This window comes from Periplaneta americana, chromosome 1 (assembly GCF_040183065.1).
Source record: "Periplaneta americana isolate PAMFEO1 chromosome 1, P.americana_PAMFEO1_priV1, whole genome shotgun sequence".
Lineage (NCBI taxonomy): Eukaryota > Metazoa > Arthropoda > Insecta > Blattodea > Blattidae > Periplaneta > Periplaneta americana.
The window spans coordinates 18760799-18775065 of record NC_091117.1 but is presented as its reverse complement, the minus strand read 5'-3'; the positions used below and the strand labels follow the sequence as shown (position 1 = coordinate 18775065).

The window sequence follows — 14267 nt, the reverse complement described above, 5'->3', positions numbered from 1 at the left end:
TGAAGTACAAAGAATTAATGAATAAATGTGTCAACTTTATTGTTGGTTGTCAAGGAGAGAGTTTATTATTAAAAATTATTAATACCGGTACCTAGTGAATTAAAACTTTTATTACCAAGGATAACGTAATTGTTCAGGTTGCCATTTACGTAGAAATAAAGAGCAGTTTAGATAGCAGTAACATATAAAATAAATTAATTTACACGCTGATTTTTATCTAAGATTTAAATTATAGCTTATTCCTCAATTATAGCTTATTCCTGTTTAACAAGTCTACTCATTGTAATGTAATTTGTATGATTCTTAAGAAACTAATTCTATTGTTTTAATTATTTCAATAGATAAGCAAATTACAATTTAAATTGTATGTACTTATTTACCGGTAATTCTTCATTTATTCATATTTATTTGTTGCGATGTATCTTTCTACTGTACTGAAGTTGACATGTATATCCATATTATGTATGACTAACTACGAAAAAAAAAGAATATAAGAATTACTTACCCCTACAGCTATTCTTACAGTGTAAATTTCCTAATTCTTAATCTTCGATATCTCTTAAATCCTGAACATTGTTCCATTAGAATACAGAGAGTCACAATAAATTCATTGTTTGTTTTTGTTCTGGCAGGAGCATGGGGTGCTGAGGATAAAGTTCCTGGGGGATTGCTATTACTGCGTTTCGGGAGTGCCTGAATACAACGCTCAACACGCCCGTAATTGTGTAGACCTGGGACTTGACATGATCTCAATCATAAAAGAAGTTAGGTAAGGCTGGTCTACTTCCTCTTATTCTCATGTGACCTTTTCTTCTTTTGTTATTCTTTTTATTTCTTAAATATCTATATAACTCACATTTAATATTTCAAGCTTCAAAGCAAAAGAGCCACAATTATTTTCTTTCAAGTTGTGATAACTACCCAACATGTCACAATGGCTGCGGATTAACATGTTCTTAAACTCTATGTCCTATTGATGTAGCCAGAGACCTGAGTTTTTCGCGTTTGCGATAAGACCAACCTTTATTAAATATATCCGAAAGAGAGGCATCATTTAGGGAGGGCAGTTGGTGACAGTTGCCCCCCCCCCCCAAGTTTAAGATAAAAAGATACCGGTAATAATAATATGTATTACTACTAAAGAAAACAAAAATTAGAACTGTACTCTCTATATTAAAATATTCCACTTTTATGAATCCTTAAGAAATAAAAGATGAGTTTGTTCAAATGAAACCAAATTGTTATATTTTGTTACATTTGTGGTTGCTACCTATTGTTAAATAAAACTACAATTTTCTTTTATTGAAACTGAAGGGTTCAGAGCCATAGTGGGCCAAGCACCATTTATTAAAAATAGAGAAAGTAAGGGTTAAAGTTAAGTGAATACCATAGTTTAATGAAGACTGACATATCATTTAGTTTTAATGTGTGTACTTTATATTATGCCTCATGGTCTAGTGGTCAGAGCTTCTGGCTATAGTTCATGAGGTCCCGGGTTCGATTCCCGGTTAGAGCACAGGAATTTTTCCTTAAAGGGGATTATTCCTATGTTCGTCCATGGTCTGAAATTTAGGTTAAGTTTAGATTTAAGACCTCTCCTGGCACCACATTATCATAATCATCCTAACACATCATCAGGGTAATGTAACTCCGCCTTCCAGGCGCCCCAACCTCAGAAGTGGGTTACAACTAAGCCACGGCCAGGAGAGAAGACCAGAAATGTCGAAAAGACAACCTGGTGGCATTCGTATATTATTTGCTATATTATGTTGCCATTGAATTATGGTAATAACTTCATTTTAACTTTTGTTTTCTACGGTTTTAGTAAATGGCGCTTGGCCCACTATGGTTCTGAACCCTTCAATTAATATTTCTTTATCAATCAAATTGTATGTGTTCATTTGTTCGGACCTACGTCATATTAACAGCAAAGTCATATAAATTACATACCGGTATCATATAAGTAGGTTAAGAAGTTGAAACTAGGCCTGTGTGTAGAAGCTGGAAATGTACTGTGAACTAAACTTTACCATAAAACAAAAACAAAAATTGAACCATATCAGCCCAATTAAAAACTTAAACAATAAAAAGAAGTACTTAAGAAGTTGAAAAAAAATAATGCATTTCAAGAACATACTCAGTGCATCTGATCGCGGATTAAATTTTGTATGGTAAAATTTATACCTCAGTTTATGGTATGAAAAATAGTTCATTTCAGAGGAAATAGTTAGGGATTATGTCACGCTATGTACACTATAAAGTCTTCCCTAAAAAGTCTTACACTCCAAGCAAAAATTGAAATGACACCCCTGATCCAAAAATGCTTTGGAAACTGGGGAAGGTGTATTTTTCTTCCGCGAAATAATGCGAAGTCACCACGTTTGGTTGTTTTTTTTTTTATAATTTTTTTCCGCCACCATACCAGTTGTACTCAGCCTTGAAGTGTTCAGTACATAAGTCCAGGATTCTATCAGTAACAATAATGTGGATACAACCCTAATGGGAAAAGGTGAAGTCTATTCCGTTCTTTGAAAATCAAATGATTCGGTTATCATAAAAGAGTACAGTGAACTTCTGGAGGAAACCAATCAAATTATTTTTCGAGATGGAAAAATAAATATTGTAAAAATGTCGACTAGTTTGCTTGACAGTCACCTTGAATTTAGCAGGGGCGGCCCGTCCTTATGTGCTACAGTGCTACAGCACAATGATAATTTTGGCTCAAATAATGTATTTGTAATACCATAATATTTGATCTGTCATTTGAAAATTTCCCGTGGTTATGTTCATGACCCGTTATAAAGTGTTTAGTCTTCGCTCTCCGCTCTTTGGTGCCTCAGGGGGTTCGTTGTGCTACTCAAAGCTCCACATGAAAAATGTAGACAGTTATGCGCATGTGCGAAGCTGAAATCACTGCTCTGATTGGCTATTTTTACGCGGGAAAGTGCTGTAGTCAGCTTCAGCACAACACAGCTTGGAGATTGCAAAAGTAAAGCGTAACGAAAGAAAGCTTGTTTGTGGAAGAATTCGGAACTATGTACAATGTATTTGGTAATTCAAGTGTCCGACTGCTGCTGCCATCTACCAGCTAAAGTTGCTGTCAACAGCTATACTATACTGAACAAAAGAGTGTTCCAGATACAAATTGGATTTCTATACGGAAGACCTGACTTCCGAACAACAATTTACAGGATCCATTCTGTGAAATATCGAAGTTGTTAAATATTTTGGTTACAATACCAATGACCACTGCTGAGCCAGAAATATGTTTTTCTTGCTTGAAACGCATAAAAACGTTTTTAAGGAACACAATGTCCCAGGATCGTCTCTCTGCTCTTGCAATACTATCAATAGAAAAGTGTATGATGTCCAAGATGGAGGGGTTTAACACCAAATGACAAGTTCTGCAGTACGAAAGAACGTCGTATGGACTTCATATTTCATCACTAGGCGAGACTCCAAATTAAGATAAATACATAAGTGTAGGCCTCTACAGTAGGCCGATATAGAGATTATAGCACACTCATTATTTTGACCACCAGCCACTACTGGAATTTAGTATCAGAATTCTTCAGTCAGTTTGGTTTCCATGTGCCAATGTTGACAGTGAACGTTTCTTTTCTTCCTACTCAGGAGTCTTGAGAGATTTATTAGCAACATGAAAGAAGATAATGTAAACACTGCCGTGAATACTGGTAATGTTCTTCTTTGACAATAAAATTAGCTAATGCAAAATAATGAATTTTTGTTTGATGCCTATTTTAGTTACTTGACATGTTAAAAAACGTTTTTTCTTTAATAAAAATATAATATTTCCTTTCGATAATTGATTTTCATGCAAGAAAGGTTTTTTCCCCCCTTATAATCTTAAAAATACCTTAAAAATCCCAAATCATTTCAATGTATCACTGTATCACCGAAAATCTGTAAAAATGACACAGACATACTTTAAAACCACATAAATCCATTATAAATAACGCGAAATCCTTTAAAAATAATGCCGATTTAAACAAATAAATAAATAAAACGAAAAACTCAGGTCCCTACCTATAGCAAAAGACAGACAATTGTTTTCTTTCAAGTTCTTTGATGTATGCCAACATCCATCGCAGATTCACTTCAGAGTTTTAATCTCGTAGTTATGGTTCATTGGACAAGGTTTTCTTACACATTAATTATAAATCCTTGTTGCTCTCTTACAGCATACTCAGGTTCAATAGAGCGTCTCATAATAGTCACATTTCACGCCTGCCAATGTTCATTAAAACTGTAAATAAAATGTACACAAACAATGTACACTATTTGTGTACACATTTTCTAGTACTAAAAGTCATTGATACTGTGTCTTTTGCTGCTATTATTGTTTTGGTGTTATTTGTTTTATTAAAATTAAACTTTATTGTGCCCTCGTATGTTTGAGATGCTCTCTTTACTATCCATTCGTTTCTTTATTAATTATTTTTTTGTTTATTTATTTTTCTCTTATGTATTCATTCATTTCTTTACTCTATTATTTATTTGTTCATTAATTTATTACTTACTTACAACTTACTTACAAATGGCTTTTAAGGAACCCGAAGGTTCATTGCCGCCCTCACATAAGCCCGCCAGCGGTCCCTATCCTGTGCAAGATTAATCCAGTCTCTATCATCATACCCAACCTCCCTCAAATCCATTTTAATATTATCCTCCCATCTACGTCTCGGCCTCCCTAGAGGTCTTTTTCCCTCCGGTCTCCCAACTAACACTCTATATGCATTTCTGGATTCGCCCATACGTGCTACATGCCCTGCCCATCTCAAACGTCTGGATTTAATGTTCCTAATTATGTCAGGTGAAGAATACAATGCGTGCAGTTCTGTGTTGTGTAACTTTCTCCATTCTCCTGTAACTTCATCCCTCTTAGCCCCAAATATTTTCCTAAGCACCTTATTCTCAAACACCCTGAACCTATGTTCCTCTCTCAGAGTGAGAGTCCAAGTTTCACAACCATACAGAACAACCGGTAATATAACTGTTTTATAAATTCTAACTTTCAGATTTTTGGACAGCAGACTGGATGATAAGAGCTTCTCAACTGAATAATAACACGCATTTCCCATATTTATTCTGCGTTTAATTTCCTCCCAAGTGTCATTTATATTTGTTACTGTTGCTCCAAGATATTTGAATTTTTCCACCTCTTTGAAGGATAAATCTCCAATTTTTATATTTCCATTTCGTACAATATTCTGGTCACGAGACATAATCATATACTTTGTCTTTTCGGGATTTACTTCCAAACTGATCGCTCTACTTGCTTCAAGTAAAATTTCCGTGTTTTCCCTAATCGTTTGTGTATTTTCTCCTAACATATTCACGTCATCCGCATAGACAAGAAGCTGATGTAACCCGTTCAATTCCAAACCCTGCCTGTTATCCTGAACTTTCCTAATGGCATATTCTAGCGCGAAGTTAAAAAGTAAAGGTGATAGTGCATCTCCCTGCTTTAGCCCGCAGTGAATTGGAAAAGCATCAGATAGAAACTGACCTATACGGACTCTGCTGTATGTTTCACTGAGACACATTTTAATTAATCGAACTAGTTTCTTGGGAATACCAAATTCAATAAGAATATCATATAATACTTCCCTCTTAACCGAGTCATATGCCTTTTTGAAATCTATGAATAACTGATGTACTGTACCCTTATTCTCCCATTTTTTCTCCATTATCTGTCGAATACAAAAAATCTGATCAATAGTCGATCTATTACGTCGAAAACCGCACTGATGATCCCCAATAATTTCATCTACGTACGGAATTAATCTTCTCAAAAGAATATTGGACAAAATTTTGTACGACGTCAACAAAAGTGATATTCCTCGAAAGTTACCACAGTTGGTTTTGGCCCCCTTTTTAAAAATAGGTACAATTATGGACTCCTTCCATTGTTCTGGTACAATTTCCTTTTCCCAAATAGCAAGTACAAGTTTATAAATTTCGCTATATAATGCACTTCCGCCCTCTTCTATTAATTCTGCTGGAATTTGATCGATAATTGAAATATTTATTCCTTTATATGTTACGTACTTATTAATTTATTTATTCAGTCATTTACAGTTAGATATTTTTCATTTACTCATAATTATATTAATTACTCTTTCCCTTTTCTTTTATTTCTTTGCTTACTTATTTATTCGTTCATTTGTTATTGTATTTATTTCTATAGTTTTCTACTTATTCATGCATTTAATTATTCCATTAATGTATTAATATTCACTTACGCATTTATGCCCTCATTTATTTATTTATATATCAATTTCTTTATTAATTTACATTAATTTATTCATTGTACTAATTTGTTTATTCACTTACGCATTCATTGATTCTTTATTTCATTCATTGACTGAGTAAATTGTTACGTATTTCATTCATTCAGTTATGCATTCATTTATTTTTCACTTTTTCATGTTTAATTTATTTCTTTGTTCATCTGTTAATTTGTTTATGCATTTATTCCCTCATTTATTTATTCATACAGTAATTTATTACTTTATTATAATAATTTATGTACCGGTATTCATTTATATATTTAGTGATTTATTAATGATTCATTGTCGATTGACTAAATTTTTATTTTATTCAGTTCATTATGTTTCTGTACTATAGGCCTTTATCTCACTATATATATTATAATCTAAATTTATTTATTCAGTAAGTTATTTGTTACTTATTTATCTATTTTTATAGACTTGTTTACTTATTTATTTGTTTTTTTTTTTGTCTTTGTTCTTTTATTTCTTAATTCATTCATTCTTTCATTAAATCATTTAATTTCTTAATTTATTCATTCCTTAATTTATTTATTTATTTATTCTATCATTCATTTATTTATTTATCATTAGTTAATTTAATTCCTCGTTTATTAATTCATTCATTTTTCATTCATTAATTTATTCTCTCATTTATTTATTTATTTATTTATTTATATTTGATTATTTATTCATTCATCCATGTATTCATTCACTTATTGATTGATTAATTGATTGATTGATTGATTGATTTATTGATTGATTGATTGATTGATTTATTGATTGATTGATTGATTGATTGATTGATTGATTGATTGATTGATTGATTGATTTGCATTTTTAGTTTTTTCTTTGTTTTTGTTTTTCTCATTTTTGTGTTTTTTGTACTTATTTATTTATTCATTCATTCATTCATTCATTCATTCATTCATTCATTCATTCATTCATTCAACTTAGGATTGAAAACTTCTCAAGTAGTATTTACATGTCAAAAACGTTCACCAAAATGATTTAAAGTACAATTCGTAATTAAACTTTCAGGAATAAATATAACATTTTTTCCTCAGCACTTTCCTGTCCTGCTCTCTCTGCTTCTGAGTTGTGAGTTATGGTTATACCTTCCTTACATTTACAGGGAAGGACGGAAGCTCACAGAAACTCTTGACATGAGAATTGGAATCCACAGTGGAAAAATACTGAGTGGACTTCTGGGAGTGTGCAAGTGGCAGTATGATGTATGGTCACATGACGTCATTATTGCCAGTAATATGGAACAAGCTGGAAGACCTGGGTTAGTTACAATTTATTGTGAACTAGCCGTACCCGTGGGCTCTGCTGCACCTGTTAGAAATAAATATACAGTACAGTAATTACATAATTAAAATAGGACGTTTGATCCAGGTAACATTCGTGTTTGATAGAAGGATAAATCGTTTAATATGTTACTTAATTTAAATTGTATTTAAATAATTAAAATGTGATCATTTTGGTCCAGAGAGCAATCATTTGGTGCAATGGCAATTCCTTTAACATGTTTCTTAATTGTTATTACATGCAACCATAGTTTAATGAAGATTGACATATCATTTAGTTTTAATGTGTATACTTTATATTACTTGCTATATGTTTCAGAAGTTACTGTAATAACATTGTAGAATTATGTCCATCTAGAGAAACTACAATTTCCAATGGTGAAATAATAATTAAACAATTAATTAGCTTCCGATATTACTTCATACAAACACAGAAACATTCTCTGTAGGCTATGTTTAATAGCTTAGCTTTCGATTGTTGTTGTCCAAGGCCCCTTATAGACGATGTCATTTGTTTTTATTTCAGTACAGCGCCTTAGATGGCATTGTTATTGTAATTTTAAAACTCATTTATCTCATTAAATATCAGTCCTATCAAAATTGTATATAGAATAAAACTTATCGGAAATTATTTTTAAAGAAACTTTTGTTATGTAACATTTTTCATGAAAATTAAATTTCATGACTGAAAATTCTAGTTTGAGACCGTAACAGGCCACTTGGCCTAATACTTGTTAGGAAGGTGATGATGATGATTAATAATAAGGGAGATATTTCGATTTATTTAGTTCAAGCCCCCTTATAACCACCCTTTAAATAAAATATTTTGAATGCCATATAGCCTAAAATCTAAGTTACAACGAACTTAATTTATATTCCAATTTTCATATAAATCTGTTCAGCCATTATCGCGTGAAAAGGTAACAAACATCCAGACAGACAGACAGACATACAAACAAAAATTTCAAAAAAGCGATTTTCGGTTTCAGGATGGTTAATTATACATGTTAACACCAATTATTTTTGGAAAATCGAAAATTATTAGAAAAATTTTGGCTACAGATTTATTATTAGTATAGATAACATATTACACATGAGGTTCCATAAATTTACTAATGAAATGTAATGTAGATCTAAATACGATGTAAAGACTGAGTAACAAGTTTGTATCAGATGACTGGATACATTTTTAACTGAAAGCTGTGGGAGGCAGAAGACGCTAACTTCATAAAATAATACAATTTCAGACTTATTTTTGTTGTTAATGAATTTCACTGATTAACATTGTTTATTAACTTATAGTATGTGTGCAACTATCGTTTATTTTGAAACACTGGTAATAAATCTGTAAGATAGGTACTTCATTGTCAAAATATACGAGAAAAGAAAGCAATTTTAGTAATGGGAGGACTCACAGAAACACAGGGGCGGAAGATGAAACTCAACTATTTCATTTGCAGATCAAACTTCCAAAGTTCCGAGCTGACAGCTGTCTCTTTCTACTCTGTGTTTCTGTGGCCTCTTCCTGTGGTAAGTTGCTTTTCTTTTCTGTATCGTTTTACATCGAAATTATTACAGAATTAATAGAATAAATGATCTCTTCTTCTGCCCGAACTTTTCTCCCGTTCACCATTCCTTCCAGAGCAACCATCAGTAGGCATCCATCCTTTCCAGTCAGTGACCCAGCCAATTCCTTTTTCTCTTCCTGATCAGTTTCAGCATTTTCTTTCTTCATCCACTCTTTCTAGCATAGCTTCATTTCTTATTTTGTCTGTCCATTTCACATGCTCCTTTCTTCTCCATTTCAAATACTTCCATTCGCTTCTCTTCACTTCGTCGTAATGTCCATGTTTCTGAATCATACAATGCCACACTCCACACAAAGCACTTCACTAGTCTCTTCCTTAGTTCTTTTTCCAGAGGTTCGCAGAAGATGCTCCTTTCTATATATTTCCTTTGTCATTGCTATCCTCCTTTCGACTTCCTGGCAGCAGCTCATATTACTATTATAGTTCATCCCAAGTATTTGAAGATGTAAAATGCTATTTAGAGATTAGGGGGTCCGATTGGTATGGTGTCCTCATTTCTATGTTGAAAACTACGTTAACCCTTATTATTATTATTATTATTATTATTATTATTATTATTATTATTATTATTATTATTATTATTATTATTACCGTAAAGTGGGGTGACTTTGAACAGTAATTTAGTGGCCTTCTAAACTAAATGCTGTACCCTATTGCGAAAAATCTGAACTAATTTATTGACAACTTAAACAGTTTTTTCGCAATTGGGTACAGCATTTAATTTAGAAAGGAGATAAATTACTGTTCAAAGTCACCTCAGCGTTCAAAGTCACCCCACTTTACGATATTATTATTATTATTATTATTATTATTATTATTATTATTATTATTATTATTATTATTATTATTATTATATATCAGTTTTCATTTATATCTTTTGTTTAAATATGTATTTTAATATTATTCTCGCTAACTTTTATATCATTTTGTTATTTATTAATTTACTTGATTCCATCCTTTCATTTTCAAATAAAATTACTTTTATCTCATTATGCTATGTAGTTTAGTCATCCATTTTATCCCGTCCATTCATTGTCATTATTGTCGTTGTATTATAATCTTGTATATCTTTGTAATACTATTTTATATGATTCCATTCTTCATTTATGATTCCATTATTTCATTTGTAATTATCATTTTAATTAATTGCCATTAATTTAATTATTTCTTTGTACTTTTATTGTAAATTATTGCTAATGTTTTTAATATATTGTTTGTGCTGAACTGTAATTGGCCTCTGACTCTTGTACAGCACATTAAATATAAGTAAATAAATATAAGTAAATAAATAAATAAATTATTATTATTACTATTATTATTATTACTATTATTATTATTATTATTATTATTATTATTATTATTATTATTATTATTATTATTATTATTTAATATAATAGTTATCATTCACAGTTTCATACACTGGCTATAATTTTAAGAAAAAGTAGTACACTTTTTTTAGTTGATTGAGGGAAGTTTTTGTAAATTAAATTAAATAGTAGGGCCTACCTACTTATATAATTTCTTACAGAATGGTTTTATCCATAATGGTACCGGTACTTATGTTTATATTTTTACAGGAAGGTGCATGTGACAAAAGAAACCCTCAATCTTCTAGGCAATAAATATAAATATATACCAGGAAACGGGAGCTCTCGTAACGAAATACTAAAGAAGTACAACATAGAGACATTCTTCATCGTACCTAATGAGAAGGTGAGCTGTTCATCACTGGGCTTCAATGTGTAGAAATGTACCGGTATTCATCTTGTTTCTTAGTGTGTTGTCTCTTGTTATTGTTAATAAATTACCCGAAATCTACAGACTTGTGTGATGCTGTGATTTTACCCATGAAAGAAATTATGAGCATCACTTAGGGAATAGTCATATAGTTCGGGTCCAAAATTTTCATATCAGAGATCATCTCCAGAGGGCTCTTTCTTAAAACGACTACTTTGGCTAGTGACAAGGAAAACAAGAAACAAATCCATTTTGAATCTTGCGTACACCACTTTTAACACTTGAATATAATTAATTGATGAACTAGTGGACTTACTCGTGTTAAATATGTGCCGATCACATAACCAATACTAACCATACATACAATAACATAAATGCGGACATGGAAATCCTACACACACAACCCAAGAACCAAAAACTCAACACACTAGAACAATACGAAATATACAAACACACTAAAACACTCCCCGATCAAATCCTCGACACACAGATCAATTTCAGTAGTACACACACTATTCGACTCCACACTTCAACACCTTCCAACAATAAAACACACCCTCTTAACAGGCAGAGAAGTTCGAGATGACGCCGCGATCTAGTAGGCTCTGATGATGGTGCGTGAAGCACTGAAACAGCTATAAGCTGGACAAATATTACATATTTAACACGAGTAAGTCCACTAGTTCATCAATTAATTAAAAAACAAATGCCAGCTAGTCAATTTTTATGTTTCCTAAACAAAGAGATACGGACCACTTCTGTGGTGTAGGAGTCAGCATGCTGGTCTCTTATGCAGAGGGCCCGGGTTCGATTCCCGGTCGGGTTGAATTTCCTGGTTGAGGTTTTTCAGGGTTTTTCCTCAACCGTAAGGCAAATGCCAGGAAATTAAGGCCACAACATCCCTGAATACCACCGGCCTCATTCATCACCGAAATCATATTCATAACAAATCACTAATACATAATATACAGTCGCCATCTAGTTCACAACAATAGAACCAGTCTCAACAATAGTACACAGGCCTTCTGATTTCAACCAAAAGATTAACTCGCGATATGACCAAAGATGTTAAAGCGAGTATAAATAACAGCGAGGGGGGGGGGGGGAAGAGATACGTGACTTGTGACAAGGAACAAATGTCGAGAGAATTATGAGAGGTGTTTTGTTTCTTGAAAAAATTTACTTGTCACATTTCATTGTAACTTGTAGGTTACCGTATTTTAATATTTAATACAAACGTACTTACAGTCATTCTGTAAGTCTATAATTTAGTAGCAGTAAGAAGAAATAGTACCGTAGTCAAGAAACGTGGTCAAGTTGTCAGAAGGAGAAATTGTAATGCAAAAAAAAAAAAAAAAAAAAAACAGAAAATCAGTTATTTATTCTTTTATGGAAAATGCATATGAATTTGATGACAGATTCAGGTTAACCTCAACAAAAATGAAACCGCTTTTAATTGTGATGGGGGTGCATGTAGATGGACCACTGGTCGAAATAATGCTTTAGGAGAAAAAGACATAGAATAATGGCCTTAACGCCATTAAATAAACAAATCAAAAGTAGATACTGGTAAAATAATATTTTCTTCTTGTTCCTTAAAAAAAATGCTGTGATGTTAAATACAGCTTAATGAACCATTGAAGGACTTCGTCCTTTGCTTAGCCAACACAGCTCACAATGCAGATAAAACTATCTATAGTACAGCAGTTTCAATCCAATTCTTTGGAGAGGACGAACTCGTATTTTGTTTACAATGTACACTACAGTTCTGATCATTTCATTCATCTAAAAACTCTTCACACAGAGATTGCTGATGTATGATGCAGTGATATGACAGAAGTTTTGGATAACTTTTATCTTTTCGGCACTGAGCCAGAAAGCCAGTATTTGAACCTCTTAGAGCTGGAGCTCCGTCAATGGTAATACTTACAAGCTTGTGTACTGGAATTTTGTCTGAAATGAGAAACTACTTCATTGGAAAATAAATATCTTTACCTGTTTTATGGAATTTCAAAATAATTAGTTTCAGCAATTCGAAGAAAGATCATAAATAACGTTCATTATTATATTTTTCTTTAACATTTTAGTACCTGGCTGGAAGAACATTTAATGCAGTAATTTGCCAACTTTTCAGGAAACAAAAAGAAAAACATTTCAGAATTGAATAGGTACCTCCCCGGAAACATCAAATTATTGGAACAAGTGACTTAGGTGGAAAAAGTAATTTTGAAGCATTCATTATATAACAAATTACTGCATTCAGTAACTGAATAAACTTGTGTTCTTGATTAGTCAAATGGATCTCCTAGTAAATATAGGCCAATGAAACATGTTCCTGAAGTTATTTTCCTTTCTCCTGAAACTATTATAGTTTTGTTGGTTACATCCTTATTTTGGGGAGGATTTCAATTAGTCATCATCATCATCATCATTGGCATTACGGCCCTTATAGTTTAGCCTTAGCCTCCCTCAGAACTTCCGACCAATCACTCCTGTCTAATGCTCGTGTTCTCCATCTTCTAATTCCAGCTTTTGTTAGGTCAGCCTGAACGTCATCCAGCCATCTCAATTTAGGTCGTCCGACTTTCCTTCTTCCTACCGGTAATGCATCTAGTAGAGCTTTGAGCGTGCGATTGTTCTCCATCCTGGCTACGTGTCCCAGCCACTCTAACCTTCTGAGTTTTATGTCAACAACAATGTTGTTATCTTTATATAATTCATATAACTCAGCATTTGTTTTAATTCGCCAAAACCCTTGCTCATAAGTAGCCCCAAAGATTTTCCGTAATACTTTCCTTTCCCAGGCATTTAAGATCTTTATTGCCCTTTCAGATAGAGTCCAGGTTTCACTTCCACTTCAATTAGTAAATTGTTATTTTTATTGTCAGACACAGTCACTGGTTACAGAATGTAAAACTAAAACTTACTACATAGCAGTATTGGAAAACAAAATTTACTTTACAAACAAAAAATACAAAAATGCTCTTCATTTATTGTTACACAGTTTGTTGTGTTGTTGAATATTTAAATACTTATATAGTCACAATCATGCCATGGTATGAAAGAAAAATTTCACAACCTCGAGCAGGATTCGAACCTGCGAATTCCTGTACTCCGGTCAGGCGCTCTACCAACTGAGCTATCGAGTTCATCTCACGCTAAACGCTCAGAATTATCCTTTCATACTGGCGACTCTGTTACAGAGTACTGTCCATAGCGTCTGATCTAGTCAGCACTGCTTATGGGTGGAAAGAAACATTGTAAATGTAAACTTCATCTTACGATGTTGGATGACGTATATACGTCCGTTGATGTGACATATTAATGAATATTTA

The 14267-nt window shown here is 32.6% G+C and overlaps 1 protein-coding gene across 3 annotated transcripts in view; it reads left to right on the top strand.

The window, feature by feature from the left end:
• Positions 1-14267, top strand: part of LOC138710788 (adenylate cyclase type 2-like) — a 207162-nt gene that overhangs the window by 158226 nt on the left and 34669 nt on the right. For all 3 annotated transcript variants that reach the window (XM_069841938.1, XM_069842018.1, XM_069842098.1), the window contains 3 exons: positions 633-769; positions 7429-7584; positions 10773-10908. In XM_069841938.1, the coding sequence (XP_069698039.1) occupies positions 633-769; positions 7429-7584; positions 10773-10908 (429 nt within the window). The remainder of the gene's footprint in view (positions 1-632; positions 770-7428; positions 7585-10772; positions 10909-14267) is intronic.